Source organism: Plasmodium brasilianum, chromosome 10, assembly GCF_023973825.1.
Source record: "Plasmodium brasilianum strain Bolivian I chromosome 10, whole genome shotgun sequence".
Classification (NCBI taxonomy): Eukaryota; Apicomplexa; class Aconoidasida; order Haemosporida; family Plasmodiidae; genus Plasmodium; species Plasmodium brasilianum.
Genome location: NC_090123.1, coordinates 552,581 through 575,376, shown reverse-complemented (window position 1 = coordinate 575,376; position 22,796 = coordinate 552,581). Strand labels below are relative to the sequence as shown.

The window sequence follows — 22,796 nt, the reverse complement described above, 5'->3', positions numbered from 1 at the left end:
CCTACATACGTACACATGCGTGTATTTATTCACGCTCACATAGGTTCATTCGCGCGCTTGTACAAACTCATGTATGAACATATACATTTAACTTCATTTAGTGATAAAATATATCATATAATGTGATTTCATATTTGACATTGTTTTTTGTTTTATTTTATTTTTATAAATATAATTCTTGACAGTTCCGATTGAACATGCGCTTGGTATAAAATGATTATACAGCTAAAAAATTTTTTTTCTTTTTTTTTAGACCTGTTTGAAGGGAAAAAATGTGCATAAATACGTATATACACATATGTGTATGTATATATATATATATATACATGTAAATTCATACTGCTTATCAGGTTGCTCATTTTAAAAATGGATGCATATAACAACTCGAAATATGACTCAAACGAAAGAGTAATTTGTAATAAAAAAGTATTTTAAAGGGGAATAATGAATCATACGTACACAATTTTTACGAGGCTTATAACGTAATACGATTTACTATTTTTTAAAGACAAAGTAGGAAGTAGTAAATAGACATAACTATCACATGTTTTTATTCATTTTTTAATTGTATAATTCATATTTTACGTCCTCCTATGGTTTCGTAGAACTACTATGAACTTCTTGTTTGTCACCTTTAAATTTGTCTTAATTTTTTTTTTCGTTGCATTATTTCCTTTTTGCCTAATGCTGAATAGGGGTTTTTCCTTTATTATTGTACATTATATTTATAATCGTTTGTTAGTTTGTTTATTTGTTTATTTGTTTATTTATTTATTTTTTTTTTTTTTTTTTTGAAAAATATCCTATTGCTTTTTTAAAACATGCCTTACATGTTCTAATTTTTTTTCCTCTTATATACTACAATTTTATATTTACATTTTTTTACATCATTTTTTTGAAAATTTGCACAACCGTAGAGAAGAAAAAATTTCGACTTCATTATTGTGTATGTGTTTACTTATTTACTGTTAAACATAAGTGCATTTAAATAATATATCAACCATTTATTTTAAAATATAAAACCGAAAAGTGTTTTTTTGTTACTTTAGTGAATATTTATTTAAGTATTTACATTTGTTTACAATTATCTAATTTTCTTCTCTTCTTTTCTCTTGTGTTTTCTTTATTTATTATATATTTTTTTTTTTTTTGCTTCCTTACTACTGTGAATAATGATACACACTTTATACAATTCAAGGGGAGGCATAAAAAATTTGTCAAAATTAAGAACGAAATGTTATTATAGGAAACAATTTTTAAAATTACAACAGAGACACATTTCAATATTTAATAATGAAGAAATTAAAAACAAAAGCGAAAATAATTTAACGAATAATAGTACAGGCCTTATTAAACTATATCAAGAGCTAATTAAAACAAACAAAATAGAGGAGGACCCTTACCAGTACAAATTAATTTTAATTTTGCAAGTACTCCAAAAACGATGAACATGTTTGTTATAGAAGTGCACGTGAATTTGTGTATATATATGTGTATATATATGTGTATATATATGTGTGTATTTGTATGTATACATATGTATGTACATATGTGCATGTGCATGTATGTGTATACCGTTGTATATTTCTCTTTTTTATTCATTGTTTAAATAAATACGAAAAAAATTCGACATTTTTTATTTGTGCTTTTTTTTACTTTTTTCTCTGTAACGTTTTTGATGGATGATTGTGTCCATCTGTATAATGTTGCCCCTACTTATGAGGTGTATTTACGCTATTTGACATATGCGCACGTGTACAAATAAACATATATATATATATATATATATATATACATACATGTATGTACTTATGCACGTATGTATGTCTGTAATCCTTATTCCGATGATAAAATTCCGTTGTACGTTTTTCCACAAAACGCATAGGCACTCGAAAATAACTTGAATAACTGTTATCATTGTATCGAGAAGAATTCAGAAAAAAAAGAGACAGTAAAAAAAACGTTCTTTGGTTCTTTTTTCAAAAAGGAGAAGAATAAAAAAGATAAGGAAGGTGTTGAAATAAGGGAAGCAGAAGAGGAAATAAGAAAAGAGGATTTTCAAAATGATGACAACTTCTTTATATACGAAGAAAAAGAGTACAATAGTATTAAGGGGGAGAACAAGTTAAGATATAGGAATGTGCAGGATGAGAATTATTTTTATGATAATAACAATAATTTTGCAGATCAAAATAAGATAAAATATATTAGGGGGTTGTATGTTCATGGGAGCGTAGGTAGAGGAAAGACATATTTTTTAAATTTATTATTTGATAGAGTTAAGTTAGGGAAATTAAAAATTCATTACCATAATTTTATGCAACAAGTTCATAAAAATTTTCATGAGGAAAAGATAAATAACTCAGAAGATGCAATAAAAAGTATATCTGTAAAAATGAGTAAGAAATATAAATTAATATTTATTGACGAATTTCAAGTAGTACATATATCAGATGCAATGGTCATTAAAACATTATTTAATCATTTATTTTATCAAGGTACTGTGTTACTGTGTTCCTCTAATAGGAATCCTGTACATCTTTATCACAATGGGTTAAATAGAGAAAGATTCATACCATTTATAAAATTATTGTTTAAATTTAATTATATATTTGAAATTGACAATTACCATGATTTTCGATTAAAAAATAATGATACGGATAATAATATTTATAACATACCTACAAGAAATTTTGAACAAGTTAAAAACATATGTAATGACATATATTGTAAGACGTATAATAAAGATTTGAATTATATTAAGAATGTGGAAAAGTACAATCAAATTATTTCCGTTTCTGATTTAAAAAAATATGTCGTACCTTACAGTTTAAATAATTACGCAATTTTTTCTTTTCAAGAATTATGTGGTCAGAATATTAGTATAGATGAATTTAATGCTATATCTAAATATAACCATACTCTATTTATTTATAACATTGAACAAATGAATGAAGATAATAAGGGAAATGAAATGAGAAGGTTTATATTATTAATTGATATCTTATATGAAAAAAACACAAGAGTTTACTTTTTCAGTGATATTCCTATATTTCAAATTTTTCAGACAACTACCATTATATCGCACTTTCAACACCTCCTTGATAAAATGAAAGAGAAATATAGTAGCTTCAATCATTTCAAAAAAAACTGTAACAGCCTGTTAAAATTTGAGAGTTTTAACAAGGAAATATTTGTCAATATTATGACTCCCTTGGCTATAAATGAAGAGTAAGTTTTGCTTTTCTGTGCTTTAGTTTGATTTGCTTCTCTTTACTTTGATATGCTTTGTTTAGTTTTACTCAATTTTCCCCTATTTTGCTTTGATTTATTTTATTATTTTTATTATTTTTTTTTTTTTTTTTTGCTCTAAAATGATTTTGTGTATTGAGAAATTTTGATATATTTTTTTGATCATGAAAAGGTGCATTTTTCCCAAAATCGATAGTTGCGTTAGTCGTAAAAATTTTGATTATTGTGTTAAGTTTTCCTTCTAGGATGCTGGACGAGTACGCACATATATATGTATGCTTATATGTATACGTATATGTGTATTTTGTTTTTTTATTTTCCAATACATTTTTGCCACTGTTCTGCTTTATCGTACTTTACTTCATTTTCCCTTTGTAGAATATGCCTTAAGCTTTTTGATGCCATAAACTATAATGTCAATAAGGAATACATACCCATAGAATACTTAAGGTAAAAGTTACGTTTGAAGTATGCTTAGAAAAAAAAAAAAATAATAAGTGAAGTGTAGTAAATACTTAATATTATGTATATACATGCATAGATGTTGTATATTTACTTCTCAGGAACGTTTTAAACTTCCACATTACGAATTATGAGGTTGACGCAAAAAGACATCTTAAATATTTGGAGGATAAACATGTGCGCTTAGAACCCTTTCCGTATTTGTTATTTGAGTAAACAATGAAAATTGCACATTGGGTATGAACCCTCTGATATTGTGCATATCGTATAAAAGTGTACGCATACGAATGTGTTAACGCATACGAATGTGTTAACGCATAAATGTATACACGTACAAATGCGCACACGTGCAAATGTGCACACGTACCATTGTATACACATACAAATGTATACACTTATGTGCTTATGTAAATGCATACACGCGCTCGGGATATATTTTTTTTATAGTGAGAATGAAATAGATACCTCTCAAGAAAATTCATTTGCCTCTACGAGGACTTTATCGCGGTATGTTTTTTTATGCGAACGGGAGGAGTTTATATAATGTAATGCTTATATACACATTTTTTTGCAAAAATGCTTTACATACTTTACATACATTTATTTTATTTTTGCTACAACAGAGATACTCCGTAAAAAAAGGGAGTTTAATATTTTATGTGATGAATGTTTTGTCTATATGTTTGCCGTTATTTATCTTTTATTTTCCCTTCACAGCGCGTCATATCGTATAATTCCTCACTAGTTTATATCATTTCTCACCATTTCGCATTAGTTCTCAATTTTCTGATGTTTTATCCTCTTCTTTTCTCATTAGAATGAAACATATGAGCACACTACTGTACCTGGAGAAGCACAAAAAAATGTATGAGCATAACATATAAAATAAAAAAAAAAAAATAATATAGGTAAAGAAAAAGGTAAAAAAAGAAGAAACATTTTCATAACACAATTTGAAGAGGAATTTTTTTCCTTTTTATTTAATAGAGTACTACATTCAGTCTTTATGTAATCCTGTTACGCATATTTTGTTTTTAAATGGAGCTAAAAAGGTTTTTGCCTTTTATATCTTTTGTATTTACATTTTATTTTCTTTTATATTTGAATTTCAGTTTCCCTCCTTTTTTTAAAAATATTTTACCTGTATGCACATGTGTATTTTTGTGTTAACCATTTTTTATATGAGTTCATAATTGAAAAAACATAAGAAATTCAACGTATGAAAATTTTAATGAATAATAACAAACCCTTTTAATGCTATGGCCTCGCTTCTAGTAGCTTGTACATACATGTAAAAATTGTACAGTTCTGTAAAAGCGAAATAACAGTATTATAGGGGTATAATACTTAATTAAATTTATTATTTCTTTGAAATCTTTTTCTTTTATGTGAACGTTTTACATGTTAATGGGGCATAACTACACACAATGAAAAAACTCTTAGAAAAGACAAAAGTAAGATATATACTAATTATGCATATGGCAAAAAAAATATAAATACATTGGGAATATGCATATATAATACCCCGTATGGTGTACATATAACGTATGTAAATATTAATGATATATTATGATATCCGCAAAAATTAAAATTGTGGAAGTAGTGTGAATAGGTATATGTCTTCTACCCTCTTTTGGCACGCAATTTAACATAAAATGGCTCTATTACAGTAATAGAGATATCATTAATATCTATTATAATTTTTGTACTAACGGAAAGTTGCATTATCTGTTACAAATGAACAATTATTTTATTTCATTATTTCTTTTTTTTTTATTTCTGCTTATCCACGCAGCAGAGGAAGTATATAAAGGAGAACTCAAAAATATATGATAAAAAGGATAACAGTAAAGGGAGAAATAAGTCAAACATAACAGCAAATAAAGAATTACATTATGTCGTAAAACTACATTCAGAAGAGGAAAACAATGATAAGAGACATGCCCATAAAGAGAAAAATAAAGATCAAAAAAGAAGAAAAAATAAAAGAAGAAGTTTGTCTTTACTTACGCCTAACTATGAAAAGGACATTATAAATAACATAAAATTAGCTGACAAATTATATAAACTAACGATTGATAAGAATAGAGGAGATTCAGACAATTCGAATGATGTGGAAAAATCGGACTGTAAATATCGTAAAGGAAAGAAAAACTCACATAATGAGAAAAAAATATATTGCAAAAATAGAAGAAGCCTTAGTTGCAATAATTATGATACAGACACTAGTAACAGTGCCAAGAAAAATAAGAAATTTGATATAAATATAAATGAAATACAAACGAATTATAAAAATAAAAACATTAAAATTATTTATGATGATGGGTATTCCAAAAAAATTATTCTTAGGAAAAAGAAAAAGAAGGGGGAGAAGAATGTAGGGGAGAAGGAGGGTAGCGAAAAGTACAAGTACGAATTGAGGCATAGTGATGAGAAAGAAGAGGATCTGACGGACGAAAATGAAGAGGTGGAAGAGGATGATAACGAGGAAGAAGAAGAAGATTATGACGATGAGGAAGAAGAAGATTATGATGATGAGGAAGAAGAAGATTATGACGATGAGGAAGAAGAAGAATATGACGATGAGGAAGAAGATGAGTATGATGATGGGGAAGAAGAAATGCATGATGACAAAGAAGTGTATGATAATGGTAACGCAGATGAAGGCATACGAAAGATAAAGAAAAAAAATTATATCTCTAGTCCTAAACGTGAAGGCAAAAAAAAAAACCAACAAAGAGAAGGGAAAAAAAAGATCATAAGAAATAATTCTGTAGCATTAAGTGATAGTTACTTCATCGAAAAGAGGAAGAAAAATATTAGAAAAAAAAAAGGAGCAATTTCCACAAATAAATCTATAGGAGGTAAAAAAAAGAAAAAAAGAAAAGAAAGAAGTGAATCAATAGACAGAACAAAAAAAGAAAATAATAATTATGGAAGAAAAGTAAAAAATGAAAAAAATAGTTTTAATTCAAATATTAATGAAAGAAGAAATGTTGGAAATAAAAGCAATTTTGAAGAATTGGAAATATTTAATCGTGATAATGATAATGATAAGATGAGAAGAACTTTAACTTATCAACATTTTAATACAACTAGAGAGGTTAATACAAATTTTATTCATAACATAAAAGATATAATTTCAAAGATGCACCTAAACTTGAAAAATATTAAAGAAACTATAAGAATTAAAAATGACTATATAAGATCACTGTTCGATTCGTCGTACCGCAACGTAATTGATTATGTAAAGCGAAGTGAGATAAAAAAAGATAATTTCTATAAAATAATTTTTCACGATCTCTTCAATTTATTGAATGAGTTTATTATGGTTGATGAGTACACGAAAAAATTTTTTTTTAGTATCGAAACAAACGTTAGACAAAGATGCTTAGAAAATATTAAAAATGAATTTTATAATTTTATAAATAGGTATTTACAGTCAGCTGAAGGCAAAAACATATATAATCTCAAATGCATGAACGAATTGCCATATGGTAACAAATACGCTAGCAACCATAACAACACGCTTATGCATACATCGGATAATAAAAGAACGAGTTTGTATTCTACTCTGTCATTTTACAACAGCCGCAATAGGAAGGGCAGTCATAATATTAGCGGTAGCAACAACAGAAGTAGTTACAACATCAGCAGCAACAACGGCAGTGGTAACAACATTTGTAGCAACAATACCACATATGACTCAGGTGAAGATAGAGGAAGCTGCTTTCATTTAAATAGTCTACATAATAATGAACACGTGAAAAACGAACTTTTAAAAATAGAGGGAATAGGTGATGATCTGGTACTAAAGGTCAAAAAATCAAATATATTCCAAAATTGTAGTGAACAAGAAGATACATTAGAATATTTAAAAAGTGTAATTAAAAGCGAAAAAGAGAAAAATATTAAATTAGAATTACAATATGATGAATTAAAACAAAAATATTCTTTACTAAAAAAGAAAAGAGAAGAAGACATTCTTAATGAAGTTCATTTATCACATGACAGTTTTGGAAATGAAGATAATATTTACAATAAATTTTACAGGAGCAAGTCGATTCTTAAATTAGAAGAGAAAAAGTTAGGGGACTGCTCTCAACAAATTGTTGATGAGAGTGTAAGACTTCATAAAATAAAACAAATAAACGAACAAAACAAAAAAGAATTAGAAAATGATATGAACGATATTGAAACGAAGAAAAAAGAAATAGAGCTTGAAAAAGAGTTAATAAAAATGAAAAAGAAGGACTTGGAACAGGAAAATTCGTTACTGCTAAAAAATAGGAAAGAAATAGAAGACCAAAATGATTTGATAAAAAGGAAAAATAAGGAAATTGAAGAGGAAACTAACTTATTGAATGAAAGGAGGAAAGAGATGGAAGAGGAACAGGTGCGACTGGATGAGAAGAAAAAGGAAATGGAAGATGAACGAGTTCAGATGGATGAAAAGAGAAGGGAAGCGGAAGATGAACGGGTTCAGCTGGATGAAAAGAGGAAGAATGTGGAAGATGAACGGGTGCAACTAGATCAGAAGAAAAAGGAAATGGAGAATGAAAACATTTTCCTGGAAGAAAAAAAGAAGGAAGTAGAAAATGAAAATATTTTACTGAATGAAAAAAAGAAGGAAGTAGAAAATGAAAATATTTTACTGAATGAAAAAAAAAATATGATACAGAAGAGATGCACTTTAATTGAAGAAGAGCTAATCCAAATGCTTGATGAAAAGAATTGTTTAGAGGAAAGAATTGACCTAATGAAAAGTGAAGAACATGCCATGAAAAAAAAAAATAGAGAAAATGAAAAAGAGGTGGAAGAGGGAGATGACGGAATAAGTGAACATATTGATGGTGTGGAAAATCCAGTGAATATAGGAAAGGTACCTGACTCATTTGTTTTGAATAACCAGAATTTGGAAAATTTAAAAAGTTTTAAAAATTTGCAAAGCTTAAAAAATTTAGGAAATTTACAAAGCTTAAAAAATTTAGGAAATTTACAAAGCTTAAAAAATTTAGGAAATTTACAAAGCTTAAAAAATTTAGAAAATTCGGAAAGTTTAAAAAATAATAATATAACAAAGAAAAGAAATGAAAATGACCTACACTTAACTTTAGATAGAATCTCAACAGAACATATGGAAAATGCAAGTATTAATAACATGAATAATTTATCATCAAAAGAAAGAAGACACAGCATTTTATCTCGTCTAGGTAGTAAGAAATATTCTGTAAAAGATGGCATAAATAATAAAAACAGTATCGACATGCAAAGAAGACATACGCAGCAAAATTACGGAAATGAGTTCACTAACGAAGTAGCATCGAATAATGAAGAAGATAATATTAACACTAAGAATAGCGTAATGATAATGCTAAAAAAGGAATTAGTAGAAAGAGAGGAATTACTATTAGATAGAGAAGAAAAAATGAATGATGAAAAAGCTAAATTTCAAAATGAATTAAATGAATTAAATATATTAAAGGAAGATATTTCGAGAAAAATAGAAATTATAGAGCTTAAGGAAGAACAGCTTAATAAAAGAGAGGAAGAATTAAAAGTAAAAGAAATGATTATACTAAGCAAGGAAAAAGAAATAGAAGAGTATTCCCTAAAAGATATAGAACATAATAATAAACATTCCGCAAAAAAAAACAGTATGTATAATTCAGAAATGGCAAATATTCTAGGCACAAATTCATTAAAACATTTTGAAAGAATGAATGATGATACTGATCTTTATGAATTGGCAAAAAGTAACAATATATGCAAAGCAGATATGGACAATTTAGAGAATCTTAGGAACGAACTGAGTAATTCCAAAAATTGTGCCTTATTAGATTATCATATGAATGAACCGGATTACAATGAAATAGAATTAAACGATTCAACTAAAAATATTTGTGCCTTACACTTTGAAAGTAGTAATAATCATTCGCGTAACAAAAATATGAAGGACAATTCAACTAAATTGACAGATTATTTTCCTTTATTAGATAATACTCTTCAGAATAGCTCAGTTAAAAGTAATGTAGACTCGATTAAGGAATATTTAAATAAGAAATTAATAGAAATAGAAAAGTACAAAAAACTATTAAAAAGTAGAGATTTAGAAATTAGTTCATTAAAAACTGAGGTAGAAAAACTACAAAAGGAAAAAAAATGGACAGGAGATGGTATATATGAATTTAACAATTCTATGACTAACTCAAAAAAAGATAATTCCCCTTTTAATAAGGATAATACAGAAGATTCGCTGATGAAGGAATGTAATTATGCAGCGTCACTGCAAGACTCAGGAAACAATGATATAGACTTTTCATCAGAAAAAGGAAGTGTTAAACCGAACACTAATTTTTTAGACCACTTGTGTGAAATGGATAAGGTATTCAATATAGGCAAGAAAAAAAAAAAAAATAAAATTTGTATATTATAAATTATAAGTAACATCAATAATAATAAATAAAATAATTAAAATATGTACATGTGCATGTGCAAGATGTGTATATCATGTATATAACATATATAACACATATAACGCGTGTGCACATAGAAAAATATGTATGTTATAAAAAAAAAAGACACAAATTGATGACCAAAAAAAGGGGTTTAAATAAATGAGCTACCATATATATAACAAATCAAGAGATTTCCATTAGGCATATTCAAAAAAGAAAAAAATGAGAACAAGCTAGAACACCAGTCATGTTGTACATTTGAAATTAGAAATGCGAAATATATTAATACAGCTACAAATAAAGCCGTATAAAATCATACATATACATATGTTTATATATACATCTGTATATATATATATATGCGTGTATATATATAGGCACATATTGAACTGTTAACACATTTCTGATCTTAAACTTTTATACATATATTTGCGGTTTTCGTTTTGTCCTTTTCAGCAAAGCTTAAATATAACACAATTGAATACCCAGGAGAAGATTAAAAATATGATAAGTAATGAGCTAATAACTGTATATAAAGAAATAAGCAACATTAAGGAAGAATATAATACGAATGTCCTTAAAAAGAACGAATTTATCGGAGCCTTGTTACTTAAATTGTAAAAAGAAAAAAAAAAGAAAATACAGCATGCGTATATATATATATATATATATTACGTAATACAAATTATATTACTTACAGTTGACGGTAGAAAACCTTTTAATACGAGCAAATGAATTTACGTATGTTTGATGGTGTATGCAAATATATTGTACCTAGAAAATGCTGAGTCAATTTCACACATAGGCACGTACAAACATACTTATATGTTTACATATATATAGATAGATGTGTATATGGCTTTATAAGCATATCAATGTTTGACAATAATTCCATACACACACATAAAGAATGGGAATATTTACATGTTTCCGATGTAATTTTTTAAATAGACATATGTGATTGGACACATTATATACAGTAATATATCTATAATTAAACATATTAAATGAAAAACGTCCTTAATATTTTCTGATAGCTTCAACGATTTAAGAAATAATTGCAAATTGAAAGAAAATTACTATCAAAAAGAATCGAAAAAAAGTCATGCACTTATTAGCGGAAAGGAATGCTACATTAAAGAACTTAAGTAGAAAATTTTTTATTATTTTTTTTCTTTTTTCTTTTTTTCTCCACCCCCTGTTTACCGTTTGCTTCGTAATTAACATTTATATATTATACTTAATTGGTTAATTGTATAAGGTGTTAAGTTAGTATTTACGTAGTTCACTTGTTCACTATTTGGTTATTCACTGCTATATATTTACTATTATTCTTTTTCTTTGTTCATATTTTTTTTTAAAAAGACGAATGTTCAATTACACCTGTAAAATTATGCGTATGTTTTTAAATTTTTTTTTTATTATTTTTTTTTTTTAAAGGAGCGCACTACAAGAAAAAAAGATAAAAGAAGTATCTTATAAAAAGATGTTATTAAAAATGAATCAAATAAATGATTCTTATAAATTAAAAAATAAAAGAAGTTTATCAACGGTCGAAATGCTAAAACAAGATATAAGGCTTTTGAGCCAAGATGTTTTAAAAAAAAAGGAAATGGTAAAATTTGTCTAAAAGGCGTATCCATAAGATGATATATATACGTAATATTGTGAAATAACCATATTTTTATACATATGATACTTTGTATTTACAAACATACAAAAATTATTGTTTCTTTCAAAAAGATTACATTTGATGTATAAATATGTACATATATATATATATATTGTCAAGTAAGCATATTTAAAATCTTTCTTATGATACACAGTCTACTACATAAGCATATATATATGTATTTTTAATTTTTTTAAGATAAAAAAATTTGAAGTATCTCAGTGAGAAATTGGTTAAATGAATTTCTGGGATTTGAAAAACATGCAGGGAATCAAAATTGAAAGCAGTGTTGAAAAAAATTTAGAGCCCAAAAAAAATAAATAAAAATAAAAATAAAAAAAAATAAAAAAAAAATAAAACAAAATAAAACAAAATAAAATAAAATAAAAATAAAACAAAAATAAAACAAAATAAATCAAAATAAATCAAAATAAAACAAAATAAATCAAAATAAAACAAAATAAAACAAAATAAACCAAAATAAAACAAAATAAAACAAACACAATAAAACAAAATAAACAGAATAAAAAGGAATTACTGAAAATTTAAATTTAGATTTAAATAGTGAAGAAAAGTAAATGAGAAATTTTAAACTTTTATTCATTTTATGTAGAATTATATATATGTATTTTTTTTTTGAGAATTATCGAATGTTCAATAACAATTTTTTTTTTTTTCCCCATATATTATTATCTACATTATAATGTTTATATTTCTTTTTTGAAAATGTAATAATATTAACTGTGTTTTTTATTTTTACTTTTATTTTTATAAATGAAAAAAAATAATGTTTGCTTTAAAAAAGAAAAGTATTACTATTTATATATGGTGTATTTTATTTTATATACCATTTACATATGTATATGTATATATATACATACATCATACTATTTTGTAAGTAAATATATATACAAGGAATTATTTATTGCTAATAAAATAAACTTTTCATTTATAAGAAAATAAAAGACTTTTTTTTTTAGAAAAAGTAAAAGTTAAAATTGAAATAGAAAAAAAAAGAAAAAAAAGAAAAAGCTGTATTTTGTAATTTAACCAAATGGGTAAAAACAGTAACACAAATAAAAGGAATGTTCAACATAATGTTGCAAATACACAATTAAAAAATAAACCGTCTTTAAAAGTACACTTAAAGAAGAAAAATTTTAAGGAAAACTAACACACCGCTGCTTTTTAATATAGAACGCAAATATCTATTATAATTTTTATTTGCTGTTATTTTAAAATTTACTTATATATATTTTTTTTTTAATTAAAATTCATTTTCCCCCTAAACGAATTTCCTTTTTGTCACTTAAATACAAATACAGTATAACAGTATAATACTAGATTCCATTTTAATACTAATATATATATTTTTTTTAATTTATTAGTGGCGTTTAATTAATAAAGAAGCGAACTTCTTTGATAAAGCGTTTGAAGAAAACCTAATAAATGTATACTTTAGTACACATTCATTTATATCTATATATATATTATTTTATATTTTTATATCTTAATGTATATAGTTATATATCTATATATATATATATATATGCATATGCATATTCTTTTCAAACATGGCCTATTTTATATATATAAGGCTTATATTTAAGCCAATAGATATTTTACAGTTAAATGCATATTTACTTCTGTTTTCCTTTTTTAAATAGTTTCAAAAAATGTCTTTAAAAGAAGATGAATATTCATTACAAAAAGAAGGTTCAATAGAAGAAAAAATTATACGAACGCGTAAAAAGTTAAAAAGAAAAAAAAAAAAAAAAAAGGTAAAACACTGGAACAGCAAAAATATTATGAATAGTCCAAAAGTAGCTAATTTTTATTTTTTTTTTTTTTGTATCTACATAATATAACATTTGCTAAAATTGAAGAAAATGCTTTTTTTATAAATTTATCCATGAAATTTTGTATTTTTATTATTAACATTACATGTGTGAACCAACAAATGTATAAGAAGTAATGTAATTATTATATTTAATGAATATGTAAAATATAAATTTTAATAAACCTATGTGCAGACAGTTTCGTTTAATTTTGTTTTTGAATGAAATGTAAATATATGCGAAATATATTGTATATATGTACAGTATAAAGTAATTTTATTTTATGGTATGTCACATTATGTTCTTTCCATTTTTTTTCAATAGAAAATTGACGACACCATACTTCTGTATATGCAATTCTGTGCATCTGTTACAGTGTCTCCTTCTATATATATATATATATATAAAAGCAAGCACAAGCATTTGAATATATGCACTTACATATAGATACATATATACACATGCAGACATATGCATACATATATATACAGGAAGACGCACATATGTAAATTTGTACAATTTAATGCACTGTAAACGAAAACCCCCTTTTACCATTTTTCAGATAAAAAGTAGGACAAGAAGGGACTTTCAAAAACATAAAAGAAGAAAATTTAGAAGAAGATGACTTGTCTTTAACGTGCTGCAGTTATTTTTTAATATTTCTTTTTTTTTAGTGTACACGTTCATATTCCTTTTTTATTCTGTTTAAATGTATTCATGATGTATGTATGATGTATATATGTATGTATATATATAGATATACATTATTTATTTATTTTTATTTTTCCATTATTGTTCACTTGGATATGTTTTAATTAAATTACCTTATCATTATATTACGTATAAAAAAAAAGAAAAAAGAAGAATTAACTTCAAGTTCAACATTAACTTTAAATGAATTTTTTATTTAGTGAATTTTCATAAAAGGAAGAAGAAAAAAAAAATATATATATATCCTTATGTGGATATTTCCTGAACAATTATTAAATATATATGCAGGAAAAAGGTATTTCGGAAATGTGAAATGATAAATGAGAGTATTATATCTACACACACGCATGGTCACATAACTTGAGCTTTTATATCTAGCTGAGATAACAAACTTAATAATAAATTTAGGGTTTCTTTCCCATTAGCATGCCTTATTACTAATTTGGCGTTACTCTTTCTCTTGTTGGAAAATAGATCATATTCAGGTTCATACGTAACTATGTATGCACCGCTTTTTTTTATGACTTGCTTTATTTCGTCATCACTTAAGGATTCTTTAATATTTTGTAAGGATAAATAAGTTGCTTCAACATTATTATAATATTCGAGATTATAAGTTTTATCATCCTGTAAATTGGATTGTAGATGTACTTGTAATGAAGCCCTTGTTCCTTTTTGCATTGCTTCGAGAAGACGTTGTTTTTTGTCATAACCATCTTTATCAAAATAGGATTTTCTATGGAAATTTTCTTTTCTGTTGTATTCCAAATATTCAGCTGATTTGTACATTTGTGCTGTGTACTTTTTACCATCAACAGGACAATACATCCAATTACAGTTCATAGTAGTTGGCATAATTTTTTCACATTGTACATTCTGATTTATATCTGGAGTTTTTCTACCAAATAAATCAGTATAGAATGGGTTTAGCTTTCTTTTTTCTTCTTTTTCTGTGTCTATATTTTGTTTATCCATATATGATTCTATATTTATAGGATTATTTTTTTCATTATTTTCTTCTTTCTTTTCATATTCATCATAGTCAAATATATGACTTGAGTTCATGTTGTATCTTCTCTGCTGTATTGTTATATCACAATTATTTTTACTATAATTATTTATATAATTATAGTTAGTTGGATATAATTTTTCTAAATGTACTAGCTTATCTTCATTCTTTTCACTTTTTAAATCTTTAGACAAATGAAAAGGATAAACATCTGGTAGAGCATCTTGATTCGATTCCGATAATTTATTAAGATCTAATTTTATTTTATTAGCAGCTAAAATAGTTATGTTGTCATTTCCTGACAAACTGTTATAATGAATTTCCTTAGCTGATAAATTTTTATATTTGGGAATAAAAGTATTTTTTCTTTTATCTTTTTGTCTACATATTATATTATCTGGACCATTATTATATTCTACATAATCAAATATTTTCGCGTGACTCATAGCTCTCTCTCGATTAACATGAAAATCCTGATGTATATCTTGTGTAATGTAATTATATCTGTGTGTATCATTTCTTCCATTGTTACATAAATGCGTATTGTAAGTTTCAATATCTTCACTTAATCTTTTTTCACCTGATCTATCCATTTGTTCTGTTTTTTTTTGGTTTTTGTCTAACGGGCTATTTTCACAATTTTGACTAAGTTTACATGACTTTATTTCGTTTTCCATTTGTAGATCTTTATTAGGTTGCCCCGAGTTATCCACACGTTGGGAAGAATAATCATCACTTCCACAGTTACTTATGTTTCTTTTATCATCATTATGTTCATTAGAAGATATATCACAGTTAGCAGAATTTATTTCGTTTACGCGATTAGCACCATCTAATTTATCCATATTATGTAAATGAACATCACTATCAAATTTATTTTTCCGAGGGACTGTCATATAATTCCGATTGGGATTATTAACTGTATTATCATTCAAGGTGTTAAAGTAAGAAGGGTAATTATTATTAAATTCTGGAGATTTTTCATGAAAAAAACTACTTTTTTTTTTATTGTATTTTGTTCTTTCTTTATATGTTTCTTCATTTTCTTGAGCATGTATAGATACGCTATGATCAGATTTATGCGATAAAAAATTATCGCTACTACTTTTTTTATTTAAGTTATACTTTTCATATTCAACATAATTGTCATCATCATTGCTATTATTTTTTGAAAGAGAAACATTCGTCGAGTTATCTGAAACTGTAATGTGAAGAGTAGATATATCGTTGTTATCCCCACTACTACTAATACTATTATCTTTAATCTCAATTGCAGAATTTACATTATTTTTATGGATATTATAATTGTTATTATTAGCAGATAGAATATTATCATCTGGTATATCATTATTATGTGTGTTTTCCACAACGTCGTGGTTATTGTCACTGGAATAGTCGCCTGACTTTCCAGGTGAAACAGTAGATTTATTATTCACGTTCACCCTTAACATGTTTAAAGATTTGTTAATTTTTTTTTTTTATCACTTTGTGTACCTAAATATTACTTTTTTATTTGAAGATAAACGCAAAAATTGGGAAAAATATTGTTTATCTTTTTTTGTTATATATATATATTTTTTTCTCTATTTCATAACAAGACAAGAGTGTTACATAAATTAATTCATTTTATTTTGCTTTATTTTGCGCTATTTTACTTTATTTTATGTAATTTTATTTTACTTTTTTTTTTTTTTTGTTCTATCTTGTTCCCTTTCCGTCTTATTTGAAACACAGTTCACTTATGATGTTATTTAGTGGAAAACATAAAAATGATTAATTTTTTTTTTTATTTTTCATTTATAACGACAAATTTAATTTTCCAAAAAATAAGCATAACAATGGTTATAATTAACGTCAAACGCAAAAAAAAAACAAAAAATCAAAAAAAAAGAACAAAAAAGGAACAAAAAAAAACAAAAAAAAATTAGATCGAAATTTTTTTATTTTTCCTCATTTCATTAGATAATTACCGTTTTACTAGTTGAAAAAGAAGACATTTTCAAAGGATAAAAATTTGAAAAAGTAATAATCTTAAGTGTGTACACTAATATGTGTATTAATATACATACACATATATATATATATATATATATATATATATTAATTTAAGGTTGGTTTTATTTTAATTTTCCATTTTAATCTGTTCATTGTCAACGGTATAATTCATTTTTAGTTTTTTTTTTTTTTTTCAGTATTTGTATATACGCACTGAAAAATAAAATTATTCCTATTTTATAAAAAGGAATCTAATAATAAAAGTAAAAAAAAAAAAAAAAACAGTTAAACTGTTTCAAGTTAACTAACAGTGAATGTACATTGTAAACTGTATTATTTTAATTTTAAAAAAAAAAAAAATTCAGTACAATTAAGGAGCAAAATAAAAAACAAATTTATAATTTTCTATTATATATACATAAATAAAAGGATTTTACATGGACTGTTATTATCTCACAGTTTTCCTGAGAATTTAATTTGCAAATAATCTTTTTATTTAACAAAATATAAATAAAAAGGAAAAAAACATTACACAATTTCTTCTTTTATTCAGCCTAGTGTAACAATATTTTCACCAAATAAAAAGTTTTTAATAATTTTAAGTTAAGAAAGCTACTAGGGATGAAGGCAAAATATATGGAGTAAATTGATGAGCAAAATAAAATAACAAAAATATGGATACTAATGAAGTAAAAATTATATAAAAACGTATAAATGTAAATAAATTACAGAATGAAGCAACTGACCTCTAAAAAAATGAAAAAGCAAATCCGAATGTATGCAGATTATATATAATATATAGAGAATGCGCTTATTGTTAATGTTATTTAGCATGTTACGTATAATACTAAAAATAAATAATTAAAGTAGAATTAAAATAAAATTAAAAAAAAAATTTTAAAAACTGGATTTCCTTTTACCCTTTTAGCAAAATTTATCTTATACATGTAACATGTTATATATATATCTAAGTTTATATTTTTATAATCTGATTTTGTAATTTTATAATTTCTCATAAGGAAATTTTCCGCTTTATCCATCATATAATTATTCGGTAAACGTAGTTATACGAAAAAGAATTTTATAATTTTGCTCTTTTTTAAATATAAAAAAAAAAGAAAGAAAAAGAGATATATATAAACTGATATACTATATCAACAAAGGAAAAGTTTAATTATGCGAATTTTTTATAATGGATGATAATTTTGTAAATGAGGATGATGAACAATTAATAAAAACACTGCTGAAAAATAGACCTACGGTAATATACTATTCTATGAAGTAGAAAATGAACTTAAGCAAACAAAAGATAGTGTGAACATTTATAGGTTTATATATATTTATATATATAGATATAGATATAGATATGTACGTGTGTATACATGAGGGTACGTGCTTGTACATGTTTATGCGTATAATGTATTATGTATGATATTAGACCATTTGACACAATTTTCCTTGTGTTTCGGTTTATATCAGTTTAGCGAAGAATTTATTGACTATTATCTTTCTTTCAACGGATGCAAAGTTACCGAAAAGTCCTGCTTAAGATTAATATCGCTCATTTTACATATGTCCTTAGACACTGTAATAGTTTAAAAAAAAAGAAAAGACAAATGAAGACGAAAAATTGAAAGAATATTATCACGTTTATAAGTTTATTTTTTATAAACTTTATAAAAATATATTCTAATATTATTTTTCCATACAGCTAATAAACAACTCGCTAACCTTACAGCCAAATGAAAAGTTGAAGGACAATGATAAAGATTATAAGAATTCATCTAATGTACACAAACATATAAAAAAAAAAAAAAGTAGAAATATCAAAATAAATGTATATATTATTTTCAGTCATGTAATGTTACATGTAGAAGAGAAAGATTTTGTTATCATATTGTGCAGTAAAACTATGCGCATATATGTACATACATACGTACATGAGTACTTTTTTTTTTTTTTTTGCATATTTCACGTTATAGGTGGAATTGAACTATAAAGATCTAATTAAAGCGTTAAAAGAATTTGATGAAAATTATAAAAGTGAAGAAATTACAAAAAACTTAAATGTGTTTTTAGAATAGAAGGATGAGAACAAGTAAATTTCTTCTCCTCGAATATTCTGCATTTGTGTATATAGTACCATATATATGGCAATCTTTTTTTTTTTTTTCAAAAGCCATTTATGATAGGTGAAAATTTTATTTTCTGCATTATTACATGTATTATTTAGTTCATCTTTTCATCCTTTTATTTACCTTTTTTTTTTTTTTTTCTAAGTCAAACGATAACAGTAATGTTTTATTGATAAATATGTTTATTAAAAGACAGTTGCATTAAAAAAAAAAAAATAAAATAAAATTACAAATACACGAGGAACAAAAATGTAGCATAAACTAAAAATCGCTTACACTTTCGAAAAAAAATAAAAAATATTATTTTATAACAGCATATTATATACGTACATATAGGACTATAAGTTCTGTATTCTTTTTAAAATCTCCCCTTTCTTTTCCTTCCTGTGTATTTACTATCTCTTTTCACGTGCAACCCCTAAATAGACAGAAAAGAGAAAAGTGAATGTATATGAAATAATAAAATATGTACACATAAATAAAAAAGCAATTATGAACAAGCAAATAAAAGTGAAATGTAAAGAGTAATGTGTAAAGTGTTAGATTTGATGTTCCCGATGTAATGTGCAAAAGGTAGTGTAAAATGTAAAGTGTAAAATGCATAATGGTAAAATAATTCAATGAACTAATAAATAAGAAAAATATATTCACTTACTTTCATTCTTCTTTGTTCCTTTTTCTTCATAATCCACTCTTTATTTTTCTTAATTTGCTTCTTTGCTTTCTTATTATGACTACATAAAAACATACGAAAATGTTTCCAGGGTTAGATATATATATCATATGTTTCTTTAATGGATTCATTCTTTGCAAAGTGTGTAATTAAGGCTCATATACAAAAATGCATATGCACATAGACATATACATATATGCGTATGCATTATTTTTGTTTGCTTATTTGTTTATTCACGTTTTTTACCTTCTCCTTTCCAACGAAATAACTTCATCTTCCTCATATTCTATTTGATTGGGAGGATGTGAAACCATCGATGATCCTTCCCATAAACACAAGTAATATCTAAGGAATAAATTGAACATGAAATAAAAAAAATGAGAGATATTAAAACGGAATTAACCGTACGTAACTTCTGTACAAATGGAAACACAAATTAAAGGGAACGTGATAGCAAGAAAAAAATATATAATAAAAAATATAAAAAAAAAAAAAATAATAAAAAAAATATAATAAAAAATATAATGAAAAAAAAAAATAAAAAAACATTCATTATACTGTAATTTCTCAAATATTTACTTTTTGGATTTTGTCGAATTTGGATAGTCAACAACAACACCGCCTCCAAAGCCAGCCCTCATCGCAAATTTTGTGAGTGCTTCTATTTGTTCTGCTGAGTCAGGATAAAATTGAAATACCTATAAACACATATGTTAATAAAAAAAAAAAATGATATCATAATTTTAAGTCTAATTACTAATTATTTTCATTGTGTTTTTATATCGAAAAATGTATGTATAACTATCTCTATACATGGTCAATAAACAAAGCGTCAAGGAAAATTCAAATAAGTCATAATATATACATATATATATATATATATATTCATGTATTTTCATATACATATTTTTCTTTCTTTTTTTTTTTTAGGGATTTTATATTTAACAGCTCTGGCTCCTTTTTTTAGACAGACACATAACCACTTAAAAAATGTTATCATTCTGGAGATTGGTCTTTCCTCTTTTTTATCCCAGTTGCACAACCACTGTAACGCAGATATACTACAGAAAAGCATTAATACATTAGTATATAAATATTATGTATTCAAAATAATGATTACAACGTTTTATATATATGTACATACTAGTATATATATTCTGAACAACGTGAGTTACTAAATGTGTCAAAAATAAAAAAAAAAAAATAATAGAATAAATAAAATGATTATTTAACTACCTGACTACTCCATCAAAAATGTTAGATTGGAACCTCATCACTAATTCGTCACAAAAAAAAAAAAAAAGTAAAATAATAAAATAAATGCACTAAAAAAGTTAAATTAAATGCGACATCTGTTTTCATAAAATAGTCACTTCTAGAAGTACCAACTTGTTACTTCAAAGAAACTAGCACGGATAATGAGATATAATTCAAATATAAAAATATTCAGAGTCCATCATACCATATTTAAATCGTATTTTTTAGTGTATATAAATAAATAAATATATACATATATATATATAGGCATATAAAAATAATTACATTTTCCCATGTCTGCTAAAAGCATGTCTCCACCAAGGTGGGCTTCATTTTGCAAACCTGCTTCTGGAAAAGAGAAAAAGTATATTATGTAAATGTAAATGTGAATATGTACATATATAAATATTATCGCTTGTCACATTGTAATATAATTTAAAGGAACGAAGGGATAAAAGTTAAACTTACTTATCATATGAATGCTAATGTCTATTCCTATCCAAAAATGATCCGACTCATTTAGAGTTATTCCACTTAATCCTGACCCACATCCAATATCTAATAATAAACATGGGGACTTTGGAAGAAGAAAAAAAAAATAATAATAAATAAATAAATTGTCACTTTTGTCATTTTATATAATTATAATCTTTAATTACTCAAATTTAACATTTTTCACGTACATCTGGTAGTAGAAGGAGCTCCATTGCTCTCTCAGTCATTTGAGCCTGTATATTTCTAATTCTCGAATTCCTAATGTATTTTTTTGCTTCATCTTCGTTGTAAAACTGCAGAGAACGGTGTAATGTAATATGAAATAATGTTACTTCGGATATATATATATATATATAAGTACATGTATGTATATATGCACAGGTATGCACGTTATGAACATGCTAAATGTATAATATTTTGTTCTTTAATTCAAATTTACAATATCGGGGGGTGAAGCATACTCAGGCCTAACCATTTCCTCTGTTACATTAATAGTGTATTATATATATTCATTAATTATATATGCGTTTATGTTTAATTCTATATTAATTTTTAAGAACATCCCATACAGCGACAAAAAAAAAAAAAAAGGATAGGATGCAATGTAAATATATACTTATATCATGAGCAGCAATTACGTATTATTATAGTATGAATATATATTATACATGTAATTCATAGGTTCATATATAATATATTATATACGTATTTTCAAGTATTGTATTTTAAATATTTTATATTTCATCGTTAAAATGTTTACAACAGTAGTTCTATTTATCTGTACTACAAAATAAGAGGGATTTATATTGTTTTTTTTTTTTTTTGTTGACTTTAATCCA

The 22,796-nt window shown here is 25.2% G+C and overlaps 5 protein-coding genes across 5 annotated transcripts; 3 read left to right on the top strand and 2 right to left on the bottom strand.

Annotated features, from left to right (window-relative positions):
- Nucleotides 1-1,172: 1,172 nt before the first annotated feature.
- Nucleotides 1,173-11,802, top strand: MKS88_003179 (uncharacterized protein; the record flags this gene model as incomplete). The annotated part of the gene is made up of 10 exons (XM_067216249.1): nucleotides 1,173-1,430; nucleotides 1,886-3,231; nucleotides 3,631-3,702; nucleotides 3,816-3,926; nucleotides 4,162-4,221; nucleotides 4,827-4,857; nucleotides 5,510-10,099; nucleotides 10,629-10,777; nucleotides 11,210-11,320; nucleotides 11,613-11,802. The coding sequence occupies 10 exons, from the start codon at nucleotides 1,173-1,175 to the stop codon at nucleotides 11,800-11,802; spliced, it is 6,918 nt and encodes a 2,305-aa protein (XP_067072915.1).
- Nucleotides 11,803-12,898: 1,096 nt separating this feature from the next.
- On the top strand, nucleotides 12,899-14,307 carry MKS88_003178 (uncharacterized protein; the record flags this gene model as incomplete). Its single annotated transcript, XM_067216248.1, has 4 exons — nucleotides 12,899-12,982; nucleotides 13,233-13,295; nucleotides 13,512-13,667; nucleotides 14,245-14,307. 4 exons carry the CDS (start codon nucleotides 12,899-12,901, stop codon nucleotides 14,305-14,307), a joined length of 366 nt encoding a protein of 121 aa, XP_067072914.1.
- Nucleotides 14,308-14,744: 437 nt separating this feature from the next.
- MKS88_003177 (uncharacterized protein) lies at nucleotides 14,745-16,853 on the bottom strand (the record flags this gene model as incomplete). Its single annotated transcript, XM_067216247.1, has 1 exon — nucleotides 14,745-16,853. One exon carries the CDS (start codon nucleotides 16,851-16,853, stop codon nucleotides 14,745-14,747), a length of 2,109 nt encoding a protein of 702 aa, XP_067072913.1.
- A 1,736-nt stretch (nucleotides 16,854-18,589) lies between these two features.
- MKS88_003176 (transcription initiation factor TFIID subunit 10) lies at nucleotides 18,590-19,481 on the top strand (the record flags this gene model as incomplete). The annotated part of the gene is made up of 4 exons (XM_067216245.1): nucleotides 18,590-18,658; nucleotides 18,877-18,984; nucleotides 19,109-19,186; nucleotides 19,380-19,481. The coding sequence occupies 4 exons, from the start codon at nucleotides 18,590-18,592 to the stop codon at nucleotides 19,479-19,481; spliced, it is 357 nt and encodes a 118-aa protein (XP_067072912.1).
- Nucleotides 19,482-19,890: 409 nt separating this feature from the next.
- On the bottom strand, nucleotides 19,891-22,432 carry MKS88_003175 (18S rRNA (guanine-N(7))-methyltransferase; the record flags this gene model as incomplete). Its single annotated transcript, XM_067216244.1, has 10 exons — nucleotides 19,891-19,950; nucleotides 20,188-20,266; nucleotides 20,452-20,550; nucleotides 20,785-20,903; nucleotides 21,152-21,266; nucleotides 21,442-21,481; nucleotides 21,748-21,810; nucleotides 21,931-22,039; nucleotides 22,146-22,250; nucleotides 22,397-22,432. The coding sequence occupies 10 exons, from the start codon at nucleotides 22,430-22,432 to the stop codon at nucleotides 19,891-19,893; spliced, it is 825 nt and encodes a 274-aa protein (XP_067072911.1).
- Between the last annotated feature and the right edge of the window lie 364 nt (nucleotides 22,433-22,796).